The sequence below is a fragment of the Frieseomelitta varia genome, unplaced genomic scaffold, assembly GCF_011392965.1.
Source record: "Frieseomelitta varia isolate USP_RPSP 00005682 unplaced genomic scaffold, Fvar_1.2 scaffold_15, whole genome shotgun sequence".
In the NCBI taxonomy this organism is placed as follows: Eukaryota; Metazoa; Arthropoda; class Insecta; order Hymenoptera; family Apidae; genus Frieseomelitta; species Frieseomelitta varia.
In genome coordinates, this window is record NW_025109194.1 from 19,405 (window position 1) to 35,924 (window position 16,520).

At 34.0% G+C, this 16,520-nt stretch overlaps 1 protein-coding gene across 2 annotated transcripts; it reads left to right on the top strand.

Moving 5' to 3' along the window:
- The first annotated feature begins 9 nt into the window (after positions 1-9).
- Positions 10-14,591, top strand: LOC122535085 (proline-rich extensin-like protein EPR1). Of its 2 annotated transcripts, XM_043666302.1 has the most exons (3): positions 10-277; positions 10,887-11,991; positions 12,934-14,591. In XM_043666302.1, the coding sequence occupies exons 1-3, from the start codon at positions 263-265 to the stop codon at positions 13,995-13,997; spliced, it is 2,184 nt and encodes a 727-aa protein (XP_043522237.1). In that variant the 5' UTR covers positions 10-262; the 3' UTR covers positions 13,998-14,591. The 2 variants fall into 2 exon arrangements, with proteins under 2 accessions (XP_043522237.1, XP_043522228.1); XM_043666293.1 differs by having other exon boundaries at positions 10,887-14,591.
- Positions 14,592-16,520: the final 1,929 nt, after the last annotated feature.

Here is a 16,520-nt window from a genome sequence, read left to right on the forward strand (position 1 = left end):
AGTGACGGAGTCGCGGGTCCCCTCCGTCAAAGAGGTTGACTACCGGTTGAAGAGTGTCAGGATGGTGTGCACGTCGCGACACTATAGAATCGCGTTCGATTGAAACCGAGGAAAACGTCGCGCGCGCGCCTTGGCTCCTCCTTTTCTTGTTTCGGCGCGTCGAAAAGGAAGAAAAGGAACCAAGCAGAAAAAGAAAGAAACAGAGAGTAATTCGTCGTTCAATTTGTGTACAGTGCTGGCAGCAATTCGCGCGGATGCAACCATGCTACGAGGCAAGGTAGGTGATCGTGCAATCCTCGAGAATCATCGTGTTGCTTTATGTCTTCGTTTTCGTTGGACGAACGATTCGTGTGTTGTTCAGTGCTCCTTCGACAAGAAAGATCGCGATTTCACAAAGTTTTGTATTACTTTCGTTCTTTGATCGACTGATGCTTGACGGATCGATCAGAGTGATCGAGATGGACCAGCGATCTCGCGAGAGCTCGGTCGATTTACAGGAAGGATTCTCGATGTGAACGCGGTAGTTCTCTGTAGATGTAATTTTCTCCTCGAGCCGAGATCTGGGAAAGTTGTTGCTCGATTATTTATGATTTCATGAATGATCATTTATTATCGTTAGAATAACTCATTAACGCAACGTTCCGCTAGAAATTTGTGCCCGATCAATTCACATTCTATTCCTTAATACTGCAGACATGAAATTTTGAAAATTTACTCGATATTTTTTACTACTACTTTTTCTATGTAGGTTCTAAAATTTTTATAAAGTTCAGAAAAAGAAGTATTTTGAATATTATGACAAAATGCTGTATGGTTCTTAATGGATTGAGTTATGGTCGGTGTATATTTTGTAATTAATTGTGAGCTGTGATGTTTATATTATTGTATTATTATATTGTATTGTAATATCGTTTTAAATTAATTTCTTTTCATTCTTTAGTTAAGTTTTATTATCGCGTCAACTATACATGTAGAGATATTGATGATGATAAGAATTGGAAATATTATGGAGATCAAATTTTGTCACACATATGACGTTACATTTTTCAAGGAGGAAGAAATTTAAAAAATCTATTTTTTGTCATTCACATTTGTATTTCGCTGTTTCTTTAATCTGAAATTTAGAATTCTAAAGCAATTAAAAATATTATAAGTTGATGAGTCAGGTTTGAAACTCAATTACAATCAATCCATAATCTTAGAGTAGGCTCTGCAGCAACTTTGATGGCAGAATTGTGAATAATAGAAACGCATTTTTCCAAATATTACAAAAATGTTGAGAGATATTTAACACCTTGTCAAATATTGCGAAATACAGTATACATATCCATAAGATTGTACAATTGAAGCGGAAAAGCTGTTTCACGAAAACACGTTAACCACGTTAATCCCTGAATTCGAATTTCGTGTGAGAGCGGAGCATACAAATTACAAAATAGCTAGTAGGAAAGTATTCATTACCGATAACCGCACAACTACGATATTAGAGCACAGATTGAGTAATTGTAAGTTTCTTATCGGTTCTTGATATTCGTGCACTCAGTCTTTCTTTATTTTTGATTGGCTGTTCCGGTGTCATTAATCTCAAGCAGTTACTCTCTCTTTCGACACTTTTCATCTTATAAATATCTGCTGTCAAATATATGTATCATTAGCTGATCATATTGAAAGCGGGACACGATCTATAAATTTCTTTATCTGTACGTCCAGTGAAAAATATTGAGTCATCTAGGTTTTGCGGTTGGTCTTCGTATACTATGTATAATAGATGAAAGTAGGAAATTACTTGTTGGAAATTGACTAGTGATGAATTTATACTTTTTCTAATTCTATATCCCCTTTTCTTAAATCTTCTATTCAAATTTTATAGTAATATTATTTTAAATGACTCTGTCTATATTATTACAATAATAAGTAAAGTAAATCGTTTTATAATAAATAATAAATTTATTAATTAATTAATAAATTAAAAAAGTAATAAATTAATAACAGATGAAACAAATTTTTTTACAATTAATAATAAATGAAATTTATATACTATCTGAATCTCTCTATTACTTTTTAATGTAACTCTCAGAAACTCATGTTACTTATTGAATGATCTAATATAAGGAAATAGCACTTAATAATTTTTAATCTAACCTTATTTGTTCTAACATATTCTTTAATCAATACTTTATCTTAATTATTCTATTTTAAAATACTTTCACAGTCGACGAAATTTATTTTATTTAAATAAATTTAAAAAAAAATTCATCTTCACCGAGGATCACTGTGGGCAGTGACGTATTAAACAGTTAAGATTTGATGAAATGTTAATTGTAGCAAAGGTAAATGAAAAGTCGTAAACTCTTTCAACGTGAAAGTAAAAATCATTTTGGCTACTGAATTAATTGTAGACAGTGTTACAATTCCTTAGCACGCGGTTGCATCAACATTATGAGAATATCTAAACGTGATGAAAGTGATTATAGCTTTTACTGTTCAATTAAGACTGAAAGTCTTATAGAAAGCAGCGATTTTAGTTCGAAGTTACAGTAATCGACGTATAATTGTAGACATAAGGACGATGACGAAGTATTAAAATATAATTAGAGAAATTTAAATAGAAAAATGACAATTGAGATGCTAAATTTTGAATTTTAATTTCTTTTTTTTTTTGGAAAATGATAAGTTTATATTAAACCTTTGTCGATTCAGGAAGTTAATTATCATTTGAAAGTTGCGGAAACATAGTTATTTTACGAATTAAAGAAATAAATAAATATTTATATATTACTCAAAATGTAGTACATTAGAATTTCTGATGTGCAAATTTTATTTCTGGATAGTTAAAATTTGAAAAATCCAGATATCAACTGCAAATTGTAATTATTGAATGATTTTTCATTGCTTTCCTTTTTTATTTCTTTTGTTACAATTTTTTTTAAATAAGAACTATTGTGTATATTTTATTTTGTGAAATTTTATTACAATTAATATAAATATAACTAATATAATTAATTTTTGATACAATACTTTTTTTTTATCAAAAAAATATGTATTTATTAAATTCACTTTTTTAAATCATATTTTTAATTATATTACTTTCCAAATGATGAAAATTTTATTCTTTATTTTGTATTTTATGGAGCTTTACACGTTAGTTTAAAAAAGTTTTACGTTTGAATTAAAGTATTCTTTATACAATGCATAGAAAATCTATAAAAATATAATGTAACAAATACTGTATAAGTTATGTTTCAGTCAATTAAGCAGAAATTGTTCAAAGCGTAAGAACTTGATGCAACAAATTGTCTCTTGTACCAACAATAAGAACTAGCTATTACCAAGTCCAACCAACTGAATTTTCATTCACTAGTCTCTCCGTTGTATAAATATTTGATTAGCATTTCAAATAGAATCTCCTACACTCCTACATAATATTTACATTCCAGTTAGTAATAAAAATTTCGTTCTAAAGTTGAAGCGTGAGAAACTTTCCACATCATTCAAATTCTTGTGACGAAATTTATTACATATATATTGCTGAAGCTGGTAAATATCAGATAGGATATGCTAAGCAAACTTGTGTTTTTGCAACCAACCGGTTTACTAGGATGCCAAACAAAAAGGAAGAAAAAAAAAAAGGAAAGAATCGTCACGTGTTCCTCGAAGCGGTAAACGAAACTCGTAAATGCATCGTGCACTTTCTCTGCTGTATACCTTTTGGTATACATTTATGTTTCTCTAAAAATTCGCAAATATCTCGAGTTTAAACAAAATTTAAAAGAATTTTCATCAGATCGTGTATGATTTTTAAGTTTTACGTTGAACATCTCCTTGAAACATTATAAATGCGTCTCCTAGATTGAGCGAGGGATTTAAATATAAAAATTTGAGAACCGCAGCAGGATTGAATGAATGAACTAATGATTTCTCGTTTCAGTTTGTTATTCTGCAATCTAATTAATTTATTACGTTATAAACTGAAGAATTCAATTAAATAATATATACATCAAAGGATCTGTGAAGTGCATTAATAATTGCATTATAAAATGCACGTGCGATTGAAAAATTTTGTTATGTACTAGAAAATATTGAAGATCAGAGATAAGAAGTGTTTAGAGATTCTCAAGTGAAAGTGTACATGCTGTAGGAAGTTTATAACGTCTTAGTGTCAGTGCTTTAATCGATTCTTCGTTCCGAAAGTTTTTATCAATTTACGACAAAGTATAGAGAGCGCACGTGCGCGCGGGAAAAAGTTGCGATTCAAAGGCGGAAGCAAAAGTGAAATAAACATCGGATTTCCCGGTGAATCGTATCGTTCGATAAGAAGTAATGGTTTCCACCGCGTTACGTGCACTCGTCCTACGTGGTCGGAATATATGACTATGCATGAAGGAGGTGTTTGACCTAGTCACAATCTGCCTACATCGATGCACTCGCCTGTCTACCCGTTCTGGATACAACCTACGTGTAAAGTATTGCACACGCGAGCGTATAGGTCGCGTCTCAATAAGTGGGTGCATCACGTCGTTAGGAGTGCACCTTTGCCACGTGAGAACGATATAGAAAGAAACTGCATCAAGAATTAATCATTTGCACCCTGGGTGGATGTAAAAGGATACACTTTCGAGAATGTTTGTGAATCTCCGATGTAGTTGAAACTAGATAAAGAAATGGATTCTTCGTGGAAGAGTTTTTGGTAAAAGGAAATTATAATTTGTTATACTATAACAGATGATATATAAATACATGTCTTGTGATTTATTGATACGTTTATATTAGAATTTATATGTATTGCTGTTTGAAAAATTTTTTTCAATTTTTTCCTAGTTTTGAAACAATTATAGTGCTTGCTCTAAGAATTTTGAACGATAGTGTACCTTTAGTATTTATGGAATGGAATTTATATCATTTTTTTCAATTTCTCACTATCATTTTCTTTGAGAAAATTTGTCATATTTTTACTGTTATATATATTCTTCATGTACCAGAATACGTCACTTTTTCGTTGGTACATGAAATCATTCGTGTCACTCGCATTTTCATTACTATGAATATCATGATTAAGAAATTATCATATCTCCTTTTTAGAGGTTTAACAATGTTTTTTCATACAATTGGAATAATCAATTTTACTTGTAAAAACTTTCCATTTTACGTCTCGCTTGTTGTTACTCTATACGATATAAATAATGTTAACGACTTCATGGCTATAATCACTGACATTGCAAGCATGAATACCGATGATAACAACCGAGAAAATTGTTTTTATAGAACGTTACAAATGCAAATAGATTAATGTTTAGGGAAGTATAACGTCATTGCTTAAGTAAACTCTTGTCTGTTTCTAAGAATATTAGAAAATAGACAATGAAATGGAAAAAACTGTTCAATAGAGGAAATTAAATCGCAGAACTTAATAGTTACATTAAGAAATGTTAAAGAACATGAGTCACTATTAGATCATGGTTATAAATCATTGTTAAGAAATAATTTGTTGAGCTTAAGAACAAAGAAGTTGATCGTAAAGATACATCTCCTTGTAAAAAAATAAGAAATTAGAAGATAATTAGTAGATTCTGAAGGAAAGAGACAGACGTTACACACTGTTTAATGAATAAATTAAATTCTAATTTAAATTTTATTTAAAAATGTCATCATAGATTTTCAAAATAATCTGAAGATTATTTTTAAATTAATCTTTTAGATTTAATTCAATTCAAATTAATTTTAAATTAATTTATATTTCATTTGAATTTTAATTTGCTTCAAATTAATTTATATTAATTTCAATTTGATTTAAATTTTTATTGAAAATTTATTTTAATTTTTATCAATAATTTTCTTACATTTTTTACATTTAATATGGATCATTTTCACCATTTAATATGGATCAATTTGTATTTGTTACTTAAATGTAATACCGAACATATGTATAAATGGGAGTATCATATAATAATAAAAAATTAATGATAATAATAATTTCATTTGTGCGTGTGATAAGTATTTATCTATACTAATATATGAATTGAATTCTTGTATCAAATGTAGTTTTTTAAAAAAAACATTTCGTACAAACTTATAAGGGTTTTCACAGTTTCTTCAACATTTCTGTGAAAATATCTGCACAAATACAGTTGTAATATCGTTAGAAAGTTATGTTAAAATGTTTACTTGACCTTCTTTTACTATTCATGCGTGCTAAATTCGTCTCTGATGACAAGTCCCACTTATTAAGATACATCTAGACATTTCAACCACGCAATCTACTAATTTCGTTCCAAAATATCCTGAGTACGTTCATCAAACCAAATGTTGAATCCGAATTCTCTTTTAAAAGCTAACGATTTTTTATTGAAAAAAATTAACATGGATGTGCATTGATATTCATAATTTATACAAAGTTTAACAATATCTTCATGTTATATTTAGCAAATGCTAAATTGCAGATTTTTACGTAAATTTATATTCTAAGAATATAATAAAAACGATTATTTAGATATTTTATAGATCTTTTTATATTTATGCAATTTCACAGTTTGAAAGTATAAGTACATAAAAATCCGCAGTCTAGCGAAAGTTTTAACGAGGCTTATGTTTCTTATAGGCATCATAAAGCGCAACAGTAGTTAAAATAAAAATCAGTATAATACGAGCATGTATTATCACAATATTTAATTTTCAGAAATTCCTATTTGGGTTATATTCTTTCATTCTGTTGTCATTTAGTTAAAATTACTTTTATTGTATTTTATAATATTAAATCCTTTTTTACTTACTATAAAATTTCTTTTCTAAGTACTATAATAATAGTTACGTAATTTCAGTTACGCAAATAAATTTATATACAGCATGTAAAAAATTCATATTTATATTTATGTATATATATATGTCGTATATTAACGTTCATTCTGACATTGAAATACAGTGTTTAAAGAAGAAGAATGTGTTAAATGTTCTGATAAAAGAAAAATATAAAGATTTGAAAATGCTCTCTCGGAGGTCATCAATCAATGCTATTTTTGTGACAAATGCTTCCAACTCACGCTATCTGCGGTAACAGCGTAACTTATTACCTGTCACATAGTTATAAGCGGTTGTAATTCATTTTTTTCTCTCTCTCTTTTATCGAAATTAAGTAGAAATCGATACCTTTTGTACTATTTTTGTACAACGACCAATGTTTACTTCTTAAACAAAATACACTTATAACCTTTAGCCTTTATACAGGATAAGATTTATGTAAAAATTAATGAGAATCGAGAAATGTTAAAATTCTTTTTCGTTTTATTTATATTTTCATTTTTACAAATAGCTACAAATTGTCAAATGAATATTTTTTTCACATTTCGTAACTATTATTGGAATAAATGTGTATGTCCTATGTACAGTTTATTTATGAATTTATATAACGAATAGGTTATTAAAAGTTCAGTAGTTTTAGAATTGAAACATATAAAAAGTTTATATGATTTATGTGAAGAAATAAATTCATTTAAATTTGTATGTGTTTTTATCAACTTGGAAATTTACATGTTCAAATTAAACATTTATAAAATTATTTACGAATTAAAATTGCGGTGAATATACATTTACATAAATTACGCATTATGTATATCATATATGAAATAGATAAACCCATAAAAATACAACTTTATTGATTTTCAGAACGCACAATCGTTGAACTTTCACATACTCACTGACGTTTAGCGAAATTGATATTTGAATATATAGACTTTCAAGACAATTGTTAATTATCAGTTTTAATAATAACTTAGTACTGCCATGCTGTAATTAAAATAAGAATATAATTTAATAATGTAATAATACTGACACTGTAATACAATACCTACTGTAATGTAAAATTCGTAGTACAAAAATTCCAATGAACAAGAGCTGTTAAAAGATGTATAGAAATTCGAGATACATTTGCATGTTTCTCCACTCAATGCGCGATGTGTTCTTGCGTTGCATTTCTCGTTGATGCACTTGGGAGAAAGTGCGGCATATTATGTTAACCTTGCATCTCGGTCATTGTGCCACTTAAGACTTGCAAGGATGACATGCACTTCTTGGTGACCTTTATTACTTTAAACTTGCGCGTTGCCAAATTGTTTCGTATTTATCTATACAGTATCTTTCCTGAAATACAAACTGGTCATTACAGTGAAATAAAGTGAAATGCATATCTATTATTGTAAAAAAGGGATATAAATCTAATTGCAGCGACCCTTTTCCTTGAAATAGATTTAAGCTTTAAGAAATATTAGAGTATCTTTGTTTTAGACATTTTATAACAGAAAAGGTCTTAAATAAAAAACACAATTATTATTTTTGTCCATTGTATGTAGGAAATTACAACATTTGCACTGCTTACAACACTTTCTTCGTTCACTTCGTTCTAAGGAGGTCAGTTAACCTACTTTCCATCATTGTTCTTATTTAACCCTATGATTATCGTAGCAAAAATGAAGAAAAGTGTAAAGTAGATGATCTAGGGGTTATTTCATTATTTTCAAGATTCCTTGCGTTACTGATATTAGACGTACCAAATATATACTTTTTATTTTCTATTAGAAATAAATATTAGTAATGGAACATTAATATAAATTGTATATTTTTTTTCAAAATTGAATGTTGAAATTCACTTGTCAAGAAATATTTTAATAACACATTTAAAATGGTAACTTGTTGAAATAATACGTATAGCGATTGAATAAATAAATTTGCTACATAAATGACATATTTATAGGTAGTAATTGATATAAATGTTAGTTTAAATAATAAATTGCTGTTCTTCTTTTATAAAAATAGATGAATACAGAAGAAGATAAGACTTTCCGACGAATGTCGGAATACAGTTTTTAATTTTAATGAAGATTAATTGGATAAATTGTGTGGAAAATTTTAATTCTAGTCTTTTAATATTAATCGAAGTTGATAATTGTCCGTACTTACAAAATTAATAGAATTTTCGTATTTAACAAGAAAGGAATATATATAGAATGAACTGCTTATCTGGAGTACAAGAGATTAGAGTACTAGGAGAAAATAAAATCCTCTCATTTTTTTTAAAAATTGAATATCATATTTTGTCTTGATTATGAAACTAAACAATATTTACTTGGAATATTTTCTATATAATTGAAGAATTATTACATACATTAAGGGTAGTTCTAGAAGAAAATTATGTCAAGGCATGAAAGCATTAATTAAATATAAATGGATTTATAGGTCTTTCTTTTTTTCTAAATACTTAATTGTATTATATTATATGACATATATTATTATATTTAACAGGTGATATTTATACAGTACAATATAATATTATAAATAATACAATAATAATAAATTTAATAATTAAATAATATAATATTTTTCTGTGTCGCACGGCGATGTACATTAAAATTCTAGGCTATTTATTTTTCATTACACAACGAAACAATCTCGACACGAAAGTGGACCGAATTATTAAGTAATGTATTATCAGTATTATGTAAAATCTTCGATAACGAGCTTCCAATCAAATCAAGAACAATACGATTAAAGTGAAAATACAATTTCTTTTGCCCATACAGGGTACACTCATGTTTGTAATTAACGTAATTATTTACGGGCGCATGCGTTTAATACTTACAGTGAGTAAATACAGGTTCACATAATTCTCACACGCATCGGGATGACTGGTTTGCCTTGCGCCAACCGTGGTTGTAAACTAGCTTAAAGTCTCTCACGGCCTTCAATTCGGAACCCTAGACAATATGTGCTGGCACGAGCGAAATGTGTACACGATACCGAGCTACACTTATGTTCCCAACCAACTAATTAGAACAGGAGAAGGCTACGCTAGTAGCTCTAACTCTCAAACCTAGAAATTTCAGTAATTTTGTGTTTATTATCGAATATGATAACAAAAAGATATTCAATTGAATAGAGCAGAACAATTTGAATTCATGATTTAATGCATAGAAAACTAAACCGGCAGAAAGTTTAATTAATAAAATCTACTTGATAATACTAATTTTCTCTTTTGATAAAATATTAAATATTACATTAAAAAATTAATATTTAATTATTTACATATTACATTATGTTTGTATTATTTAAATATTAAATGTTAATATTAATTTTGTAGAAATATTTTAATCACCCTGGACATGCTCATATTCATGAAATGTTCATTTTCTCCAATCTCATTTTTTCCTTATTTGGTACAGAAAATTAAATAAGTTACTTAGGTCTACGCTCTAGTTAAGTCTTACTACGTTCTAAACGATAACCATAGCCATTATCGTTTAATAAATAACTAGTTACCTATTATTTTAGTCACGCTGTGTTAATCCTTCGTACCTTTTTATTCTTAACTAGTCTTAAGAAAAATGTGAAAGAATCCTTGTTAATACGCAGGATTCTATGCTTTGAACGTAGAATTTTTAAATTTAATTCTTAATTGATATCGTTGGGAATCATAGTAATTTTTGATTTTTATTCAATCACTAGTTTCTATCATGGTTATAAAATACAAAATAAAATGAAATGCCGTAAATTTTAGTAATCTAGCATAAATTATTATAATCATTTCGACTCAACAATATTTATACTATATTTAAAGGCTATATTGAAACATTCAAAATCTGACCGATCCTTAAAACACAAACAAAATATATGAGATTGAGATATAAAATTTCAAACACTATAATAAGATTAAAGAAAAGATATTTACTATCAGCTTGTGTATTTTTATAAAATTTATATTTTAAAAAATAAAATTTAGAAAATAGAAACTCGATAGAAAATTGTTTTATGTGCAACTTTGTGCCTTCAAATTTTTTCTTTATTTAAACGTCATCGAACAATAACGACAGGAAAATTGAAGAAGTGTTTCGTTTTCATTTCAGATGACAATCACGCTGCTCTGCGTCCTGTTGATCGGACATCAAGTTCACGCAGTGGTTAACAAAGCGCAATCGCAATCGCTGGCCAACAAGGAGAAAGAGAATCCGAACGAAATTAAGGCTGACGAAAGAATAAGTAATTACGGTCCACCTTCCGATGATTACGGGCCACCAATTGGATCAAATATTAAAGGACCAGTGCCGGTTTACGGTCCACCAGAGTTAACAGGTGATCAAGGACCAACACCCATATACCCGCCGCCACCACCAGATCTTCCACCACCCATCTACGGTCCACCATTAGCTTCATACGGGCCACCACGGAATATTAAACCGCTTCACGGTCCACCAAAACAAAGTTTCGGCCCTCCTCTGTCTCCTTTGTCATCGAAGCTAAACTTCGGCTCGTTGAAACTTCACTATGGACCACCAAAGCAATACCATGGACCGCCATATTCGTTCGGTTCGTTCAGACTGCCGAAACCTCAGTACGGTCCACCATTGAAATTCACATCCAATCAATACATAGCGGTAGGATCCTCCGGTCTTGGACCAACAAACCCGGCGCACGGACCTGCTATCCCAGTGCCTTTCGATACCTACGGTGTGCCTCCGCAAAAACTGGCTGTTCAGTTTAGTTCGCAATCGAGCGGCAACTACGGACCACCTCCACCGCCATCGCTTGGAGTGGTACCTGAATCACAATATGGACCACCTGATCTGTACAGACCGCCAGTTCCTCCGCCAGGCGTGCCAGCACCACCTACTCCACCCGACATAAAGTACGATGGTTGGCAACCAATTGCTGGATTGGGCAATCAACAGCCTACGAATATTTACGGACCTCCATCCGAGGAGCAGAGGATTATAGACGGTTCATCCTTGGATTTACAGCGTCCGCAGTCTACGAACAACGTCGTTGAGAATCCGAACGTGCCGAGCGATTCGTACGGCGTACCGATTCACAGTCCCGAGGCACAGGACTTGAAGACCTCGGTGAGATCTGGTTCTAACGACAATAAAGGATTGCCGCCACCCCCGTTGCCGGAATACGAACCGTTTCACAACGAAAGCCCGCCAAAGAAGGAACCCCAGAATGATATCCAAGGTGGGATTAATTTACAGTACGAAGTGCCAAAGGTAGAACCACTTTCAGTCGTGAAAACAGTTGGATTCGAGTTACTGCCTACGAATCCGTCTCTAACCTCGGACCTTACCGCTGGATTGCCGACGTTGAAATTACCCCTGCTTGATGCCGGTGTCAATTCGAATTTTGGTAGCTCTCACGCGTTTCAAAATCTAGGAAACGATCTGTCGCTGTCGTTAAACGGACCTTCCAATAGCTACGGCCCACCGCCGTTATCAGGCGTTTCGTTTGGAAAGTTGAATCCCATTGAGTCGGGTATTCCTTTGCCACCACCTCCCGCGCTCGATTCCTATGGTGCACCTCCTTCATCATCATACTCATCAAATGGTCCTTATCCAGCTGCCGAGGCAGGTCGAGCATCCTCGTTTTCCTCCGTCGGACTACACGGCAACGTACTTTTCAAGCAAACTCTGCAACACTATCATCCCCCTGGATCCTTCAGACATCCACTTGCACCTCCAGGTACCCTGATTCCGCCAAGGAATCGCGAGCCGATCAAATTCAAAGAATCCATTCCCAGCGGACTTTTGACTAACCTTAATCGCTACTTGCCACCGCCGAGACACGCGGAGCTAGCCGCTAAAGCGCCAAAAACTTACCTCTCGCCATTTTCGTTCGAGCAACAGTTACCCATCCATAACGCTCCAGTCGCTTTCAAGAAATTGCCTAGCGTCAGCTTGAACTCACCAATGGCGGCACCGAACGCTCACTATGGAACGCCATTGTCATTCGGTGATTTTAACACACCAGCGCCGGTGTTGACGTACGGGGCGCCTAACTTTGGTCCCGCTTCTTCCTTCGTCTCCAGCTCCGCCGGCTTTGGCAGCAATTTATACGACGGCATCAGCAACGCTGTTACCACCACGTACGGCACTCCGGTTGTGAATTTCCCGTTGTCGACAGGTGGTGGACACGATTGCGGCCTCCAGCAAACGGCACCTGGCACGCGGTACAGCTTCGAAGATCTCGGAAGTCACTCGTTGAACGTCGGCCCGAGTTTCGGCGCGGCACTCCCCGCCGGACTGAATCAGAATTCGCTTTTCAAAGTCGACTCGTTGTCGAACGTGTTGAGCGGGCTGGATAACACGCAGTCGGTCGGCCAGCTGAGCCTGCAGAACTTCGATCAGCCTAAAACGAATCTGAAGGACAGCTACGGCAGTTCGATAGGCGTGAGTTACGCCGCTCCTGAGAGCTCCGACAACGTCGTGTCCAGTGATCACAGTCAATCGACCGATGTGGCGAACGTGCTCTCGGCACCACCGGCCGTACAATCTCAGGACTCGTTCTCCTCGAACGTTCAATTCCAACGAGAGAACAACGGGATCAGAGCCGAAGCTTTGACCGCGGGCCTGGACCTAAGTCAAGCGAAGAACCTAGCCGCGAACGAGGTGGATGCTAGTCAATTTCTGACCACTCACGAGGGCAGCGAAGCTCTGTCCTTGGTGAAGGGATTGAACGGGGACGGTTTCGAGGTTCAGGGCTCCAAGGGGACGTACACGTTGCAAATCCAAGCTGCCGACGGAGGATTAGGGACGGAGAATTCGGATGGCAGCATCAGACACGATCAGGTGCTGTCTAACGGTCTCTTGCAAGATATACTCGCGGCCATCGAACAGCCTGAACAGGGGCAGATACAAGTTCACGGCCAGCCGGAGGAACAACAGTTGCAACACGTGTATAGTAATTTACCACAGGCTGGCGATACGGAAGTCCCTAAAGGACATTACATCACTGTGGAACAGAATGATCGGAGGAAAGATTCCAACGCGTTGCTCGGACAACCTGGTGACAACACCGAGGCTGAATCGAACAGAGAAATATCCACGAAGAAGGAAGGTGTCGCTCTCTTCTTCAACAGTCAGTACGGTGACTCGAGGAAGGAGATAAGATCGGTGACGAAAAACGAGAACGTGGCGGCTGTTCGTTCGGACGATGGGAAGAATGCTAGCGAGACAAAGTCCTCTTAAATCGTCTCGTTCGTTTCGAAAATACTTTCGTCGATAGATTTGCTGGTGATGTATGATAATTTATACAACGAACGAGCTTTCGTTTTTTTTCTTTTTTTTTTTTTTTGCATTATCAAGTTAAGGTTCACCAAGTGCCGCCACGATACTACGAGATGATTAAGATGGAAACATTAAAATTGTTTCGCGTAGAGGTTATTGATTAAAGTCATTAAGCTAAAGACTATATTTAATTACGAAATATTTAAATTTTATATGATATATGGATGTTATAGTTACAAACGTTGACGTTCGATTGTCTGCGTCGGATTGATAGATTCACAGTCTACTAAGTGAACTTGAATTATTCTTCGGGTCATGATGGTTGTTGTACTGATCGTCAATGACATCTTTACATTTCATTTCAGAGTATGTCAGAATCGTGAGCAAGTCACGGTTTGCATAACATTTTCGTTTCCCTCTTCGCCGAGAAACGCAAAATAATGTTCGTTTTTCGACAAATACGAAGGTGATGCAATAATTATTCGTAACGTAATTGTAAAATTTATTAGATAAACTTATTAGAAACTTAGATAAATTTATTAAATAAAAATAGAGATTTTACAACAATATTCTACAATATAATCCTCTTGCTTGTTAGTATAACATTATTTTCTTAGTAATTCGTTTAATCCATCTTTGTAGCTTCTTTATAGCCTCAAAAGAAAGTATTTTTTATTAAATAGCAAGTCATGCATATATTTAATTCTTTGCAGCCAGTTTTAATTTATTAATAACGTTCACATTGCATTAAAAATCTTCTTTGGTACTTCAAACTATAAAAATAACAGCACATTACTTTTTTTATTTTAATTCTTTTTTTATCAAAACAAAGCGATTCAGCCACTGTTAAATTACATTTACATCAGGCAATCACAAATCATTAGATCGCTCAGTTGAAAATAGACAAATAGGTGATTTGCGATTGAACAGAAATCGTTTCAACTTACTTTAATTAATTGATATTAAATTTACAAGGACAGTTTTGAACAACTTAAACGCTATTTTCTTTCTGTTCCCTTTTGTTTCATTTTCTTTCATTTTGTTGCTACAGGGCGAGCTGTTCAAAATTAATCTGTACGTTTAAGCTTCTTTTCTTACATTTGTTATTCTGTATACATTATTACGCAAAAATTTGTACAACCGTAAGCATTTTCTAATGCTGCAACCAAGGTAAAAGGTGTTAATAATTATTGAATCACTTTCGTGTATCGATGATTGATTACATCGAGAAATTTTCGCAAAGCAATGATCACGTAACGCAGACGTCATCACCTCGAGGTACCTTTCTTGTTTCTTTCTTTTCACGTTCGTGAAAAGCAAAATCCTACCTTTTACGAGTTTAATTGCGACACAAGACGAAGATACGAAAGTCCTCGAGTGTTCTTCCGTCCCATTCCCGAAGAACCGAAGACCATTCTATGCCCTTTTCACTCGAAAACGCTTCACAAGATGGAGAGGTTACACGTGAACGAAAGCAAGTAAAAGTATCGAAGCGATCCTTTTTTGGGGTCGAGGAGCAACCGTGTCATGGCCATTCCCGTGAATTCCATTCGTCTCATGGTGCGTTTCAGATCAAACGAACAAATGCTCGTTCGTTCCCCTGCTCTGATGGAACTCGAATTGAAACGGACATTTATCGAACGTCGGCTCGCTTACGCAAATTCATATTTTCGATTTAAAAAAACCTAGGTAAGGAATCGTCATTAATAACTCGTTGACTAAAATTTCACTCATTTATACAAGTAAAAGACTGTTATTTAATCCAACGTCAAATTTGGGAACTAATAACAGCAAATGAATCATTTGGTAACTTTTTTAACGTTACGTCGATGAAATATTTATTATCATCGAGCAAATGCACATTGACAAGATAAGAAGCGTTGAATTGCGTTTTCTGAATTTCAGCTTTTTCTCTCTCTCTCTCTGAAAAACACACTCGTTTCGAATTGCGTCACTGGGTAAATAATACTTTACGCATTTCAGATCCCTCATGAAATAATGTCGAAAACTCCACAGTCTGTTAATAAACCTACTAAAACCATGTATTCAAGCGCCATCAGTAAACATAGATTACGCTAAACGAGCACGGATTTGCTCGAGGCGGTGAACAAACGAGCATTCTTTCCTTTGATTTAAACGCGCCATCAGGCGAGAGCCAACAAATCTCACGTAGAACCCGCCGCTTTTGGGCTCGTTTGACGCGCACGCGTCTAACGAGACGGGAATCCCATAACCAAACGTTTTGCAATATCGTTCGATTCGGCTCGGCTCGAGTAACAAATCGTTGCCGTACGAGGAATAAAAGGCGAGGTGACGGGCAACTTTCATCGTTGACGCTCGTGCACGTGATCGAACGGGGACACCGGCCTCTCGTTCACTTCCATGTCTTTAACCTTCACCGAGGTGAAAGTTCAGAACCTCGTCAAACAGCTTCACACAGGTAATGATACCTACCTTTCGCGTGGATCTCGTTTCCGAGTGAAA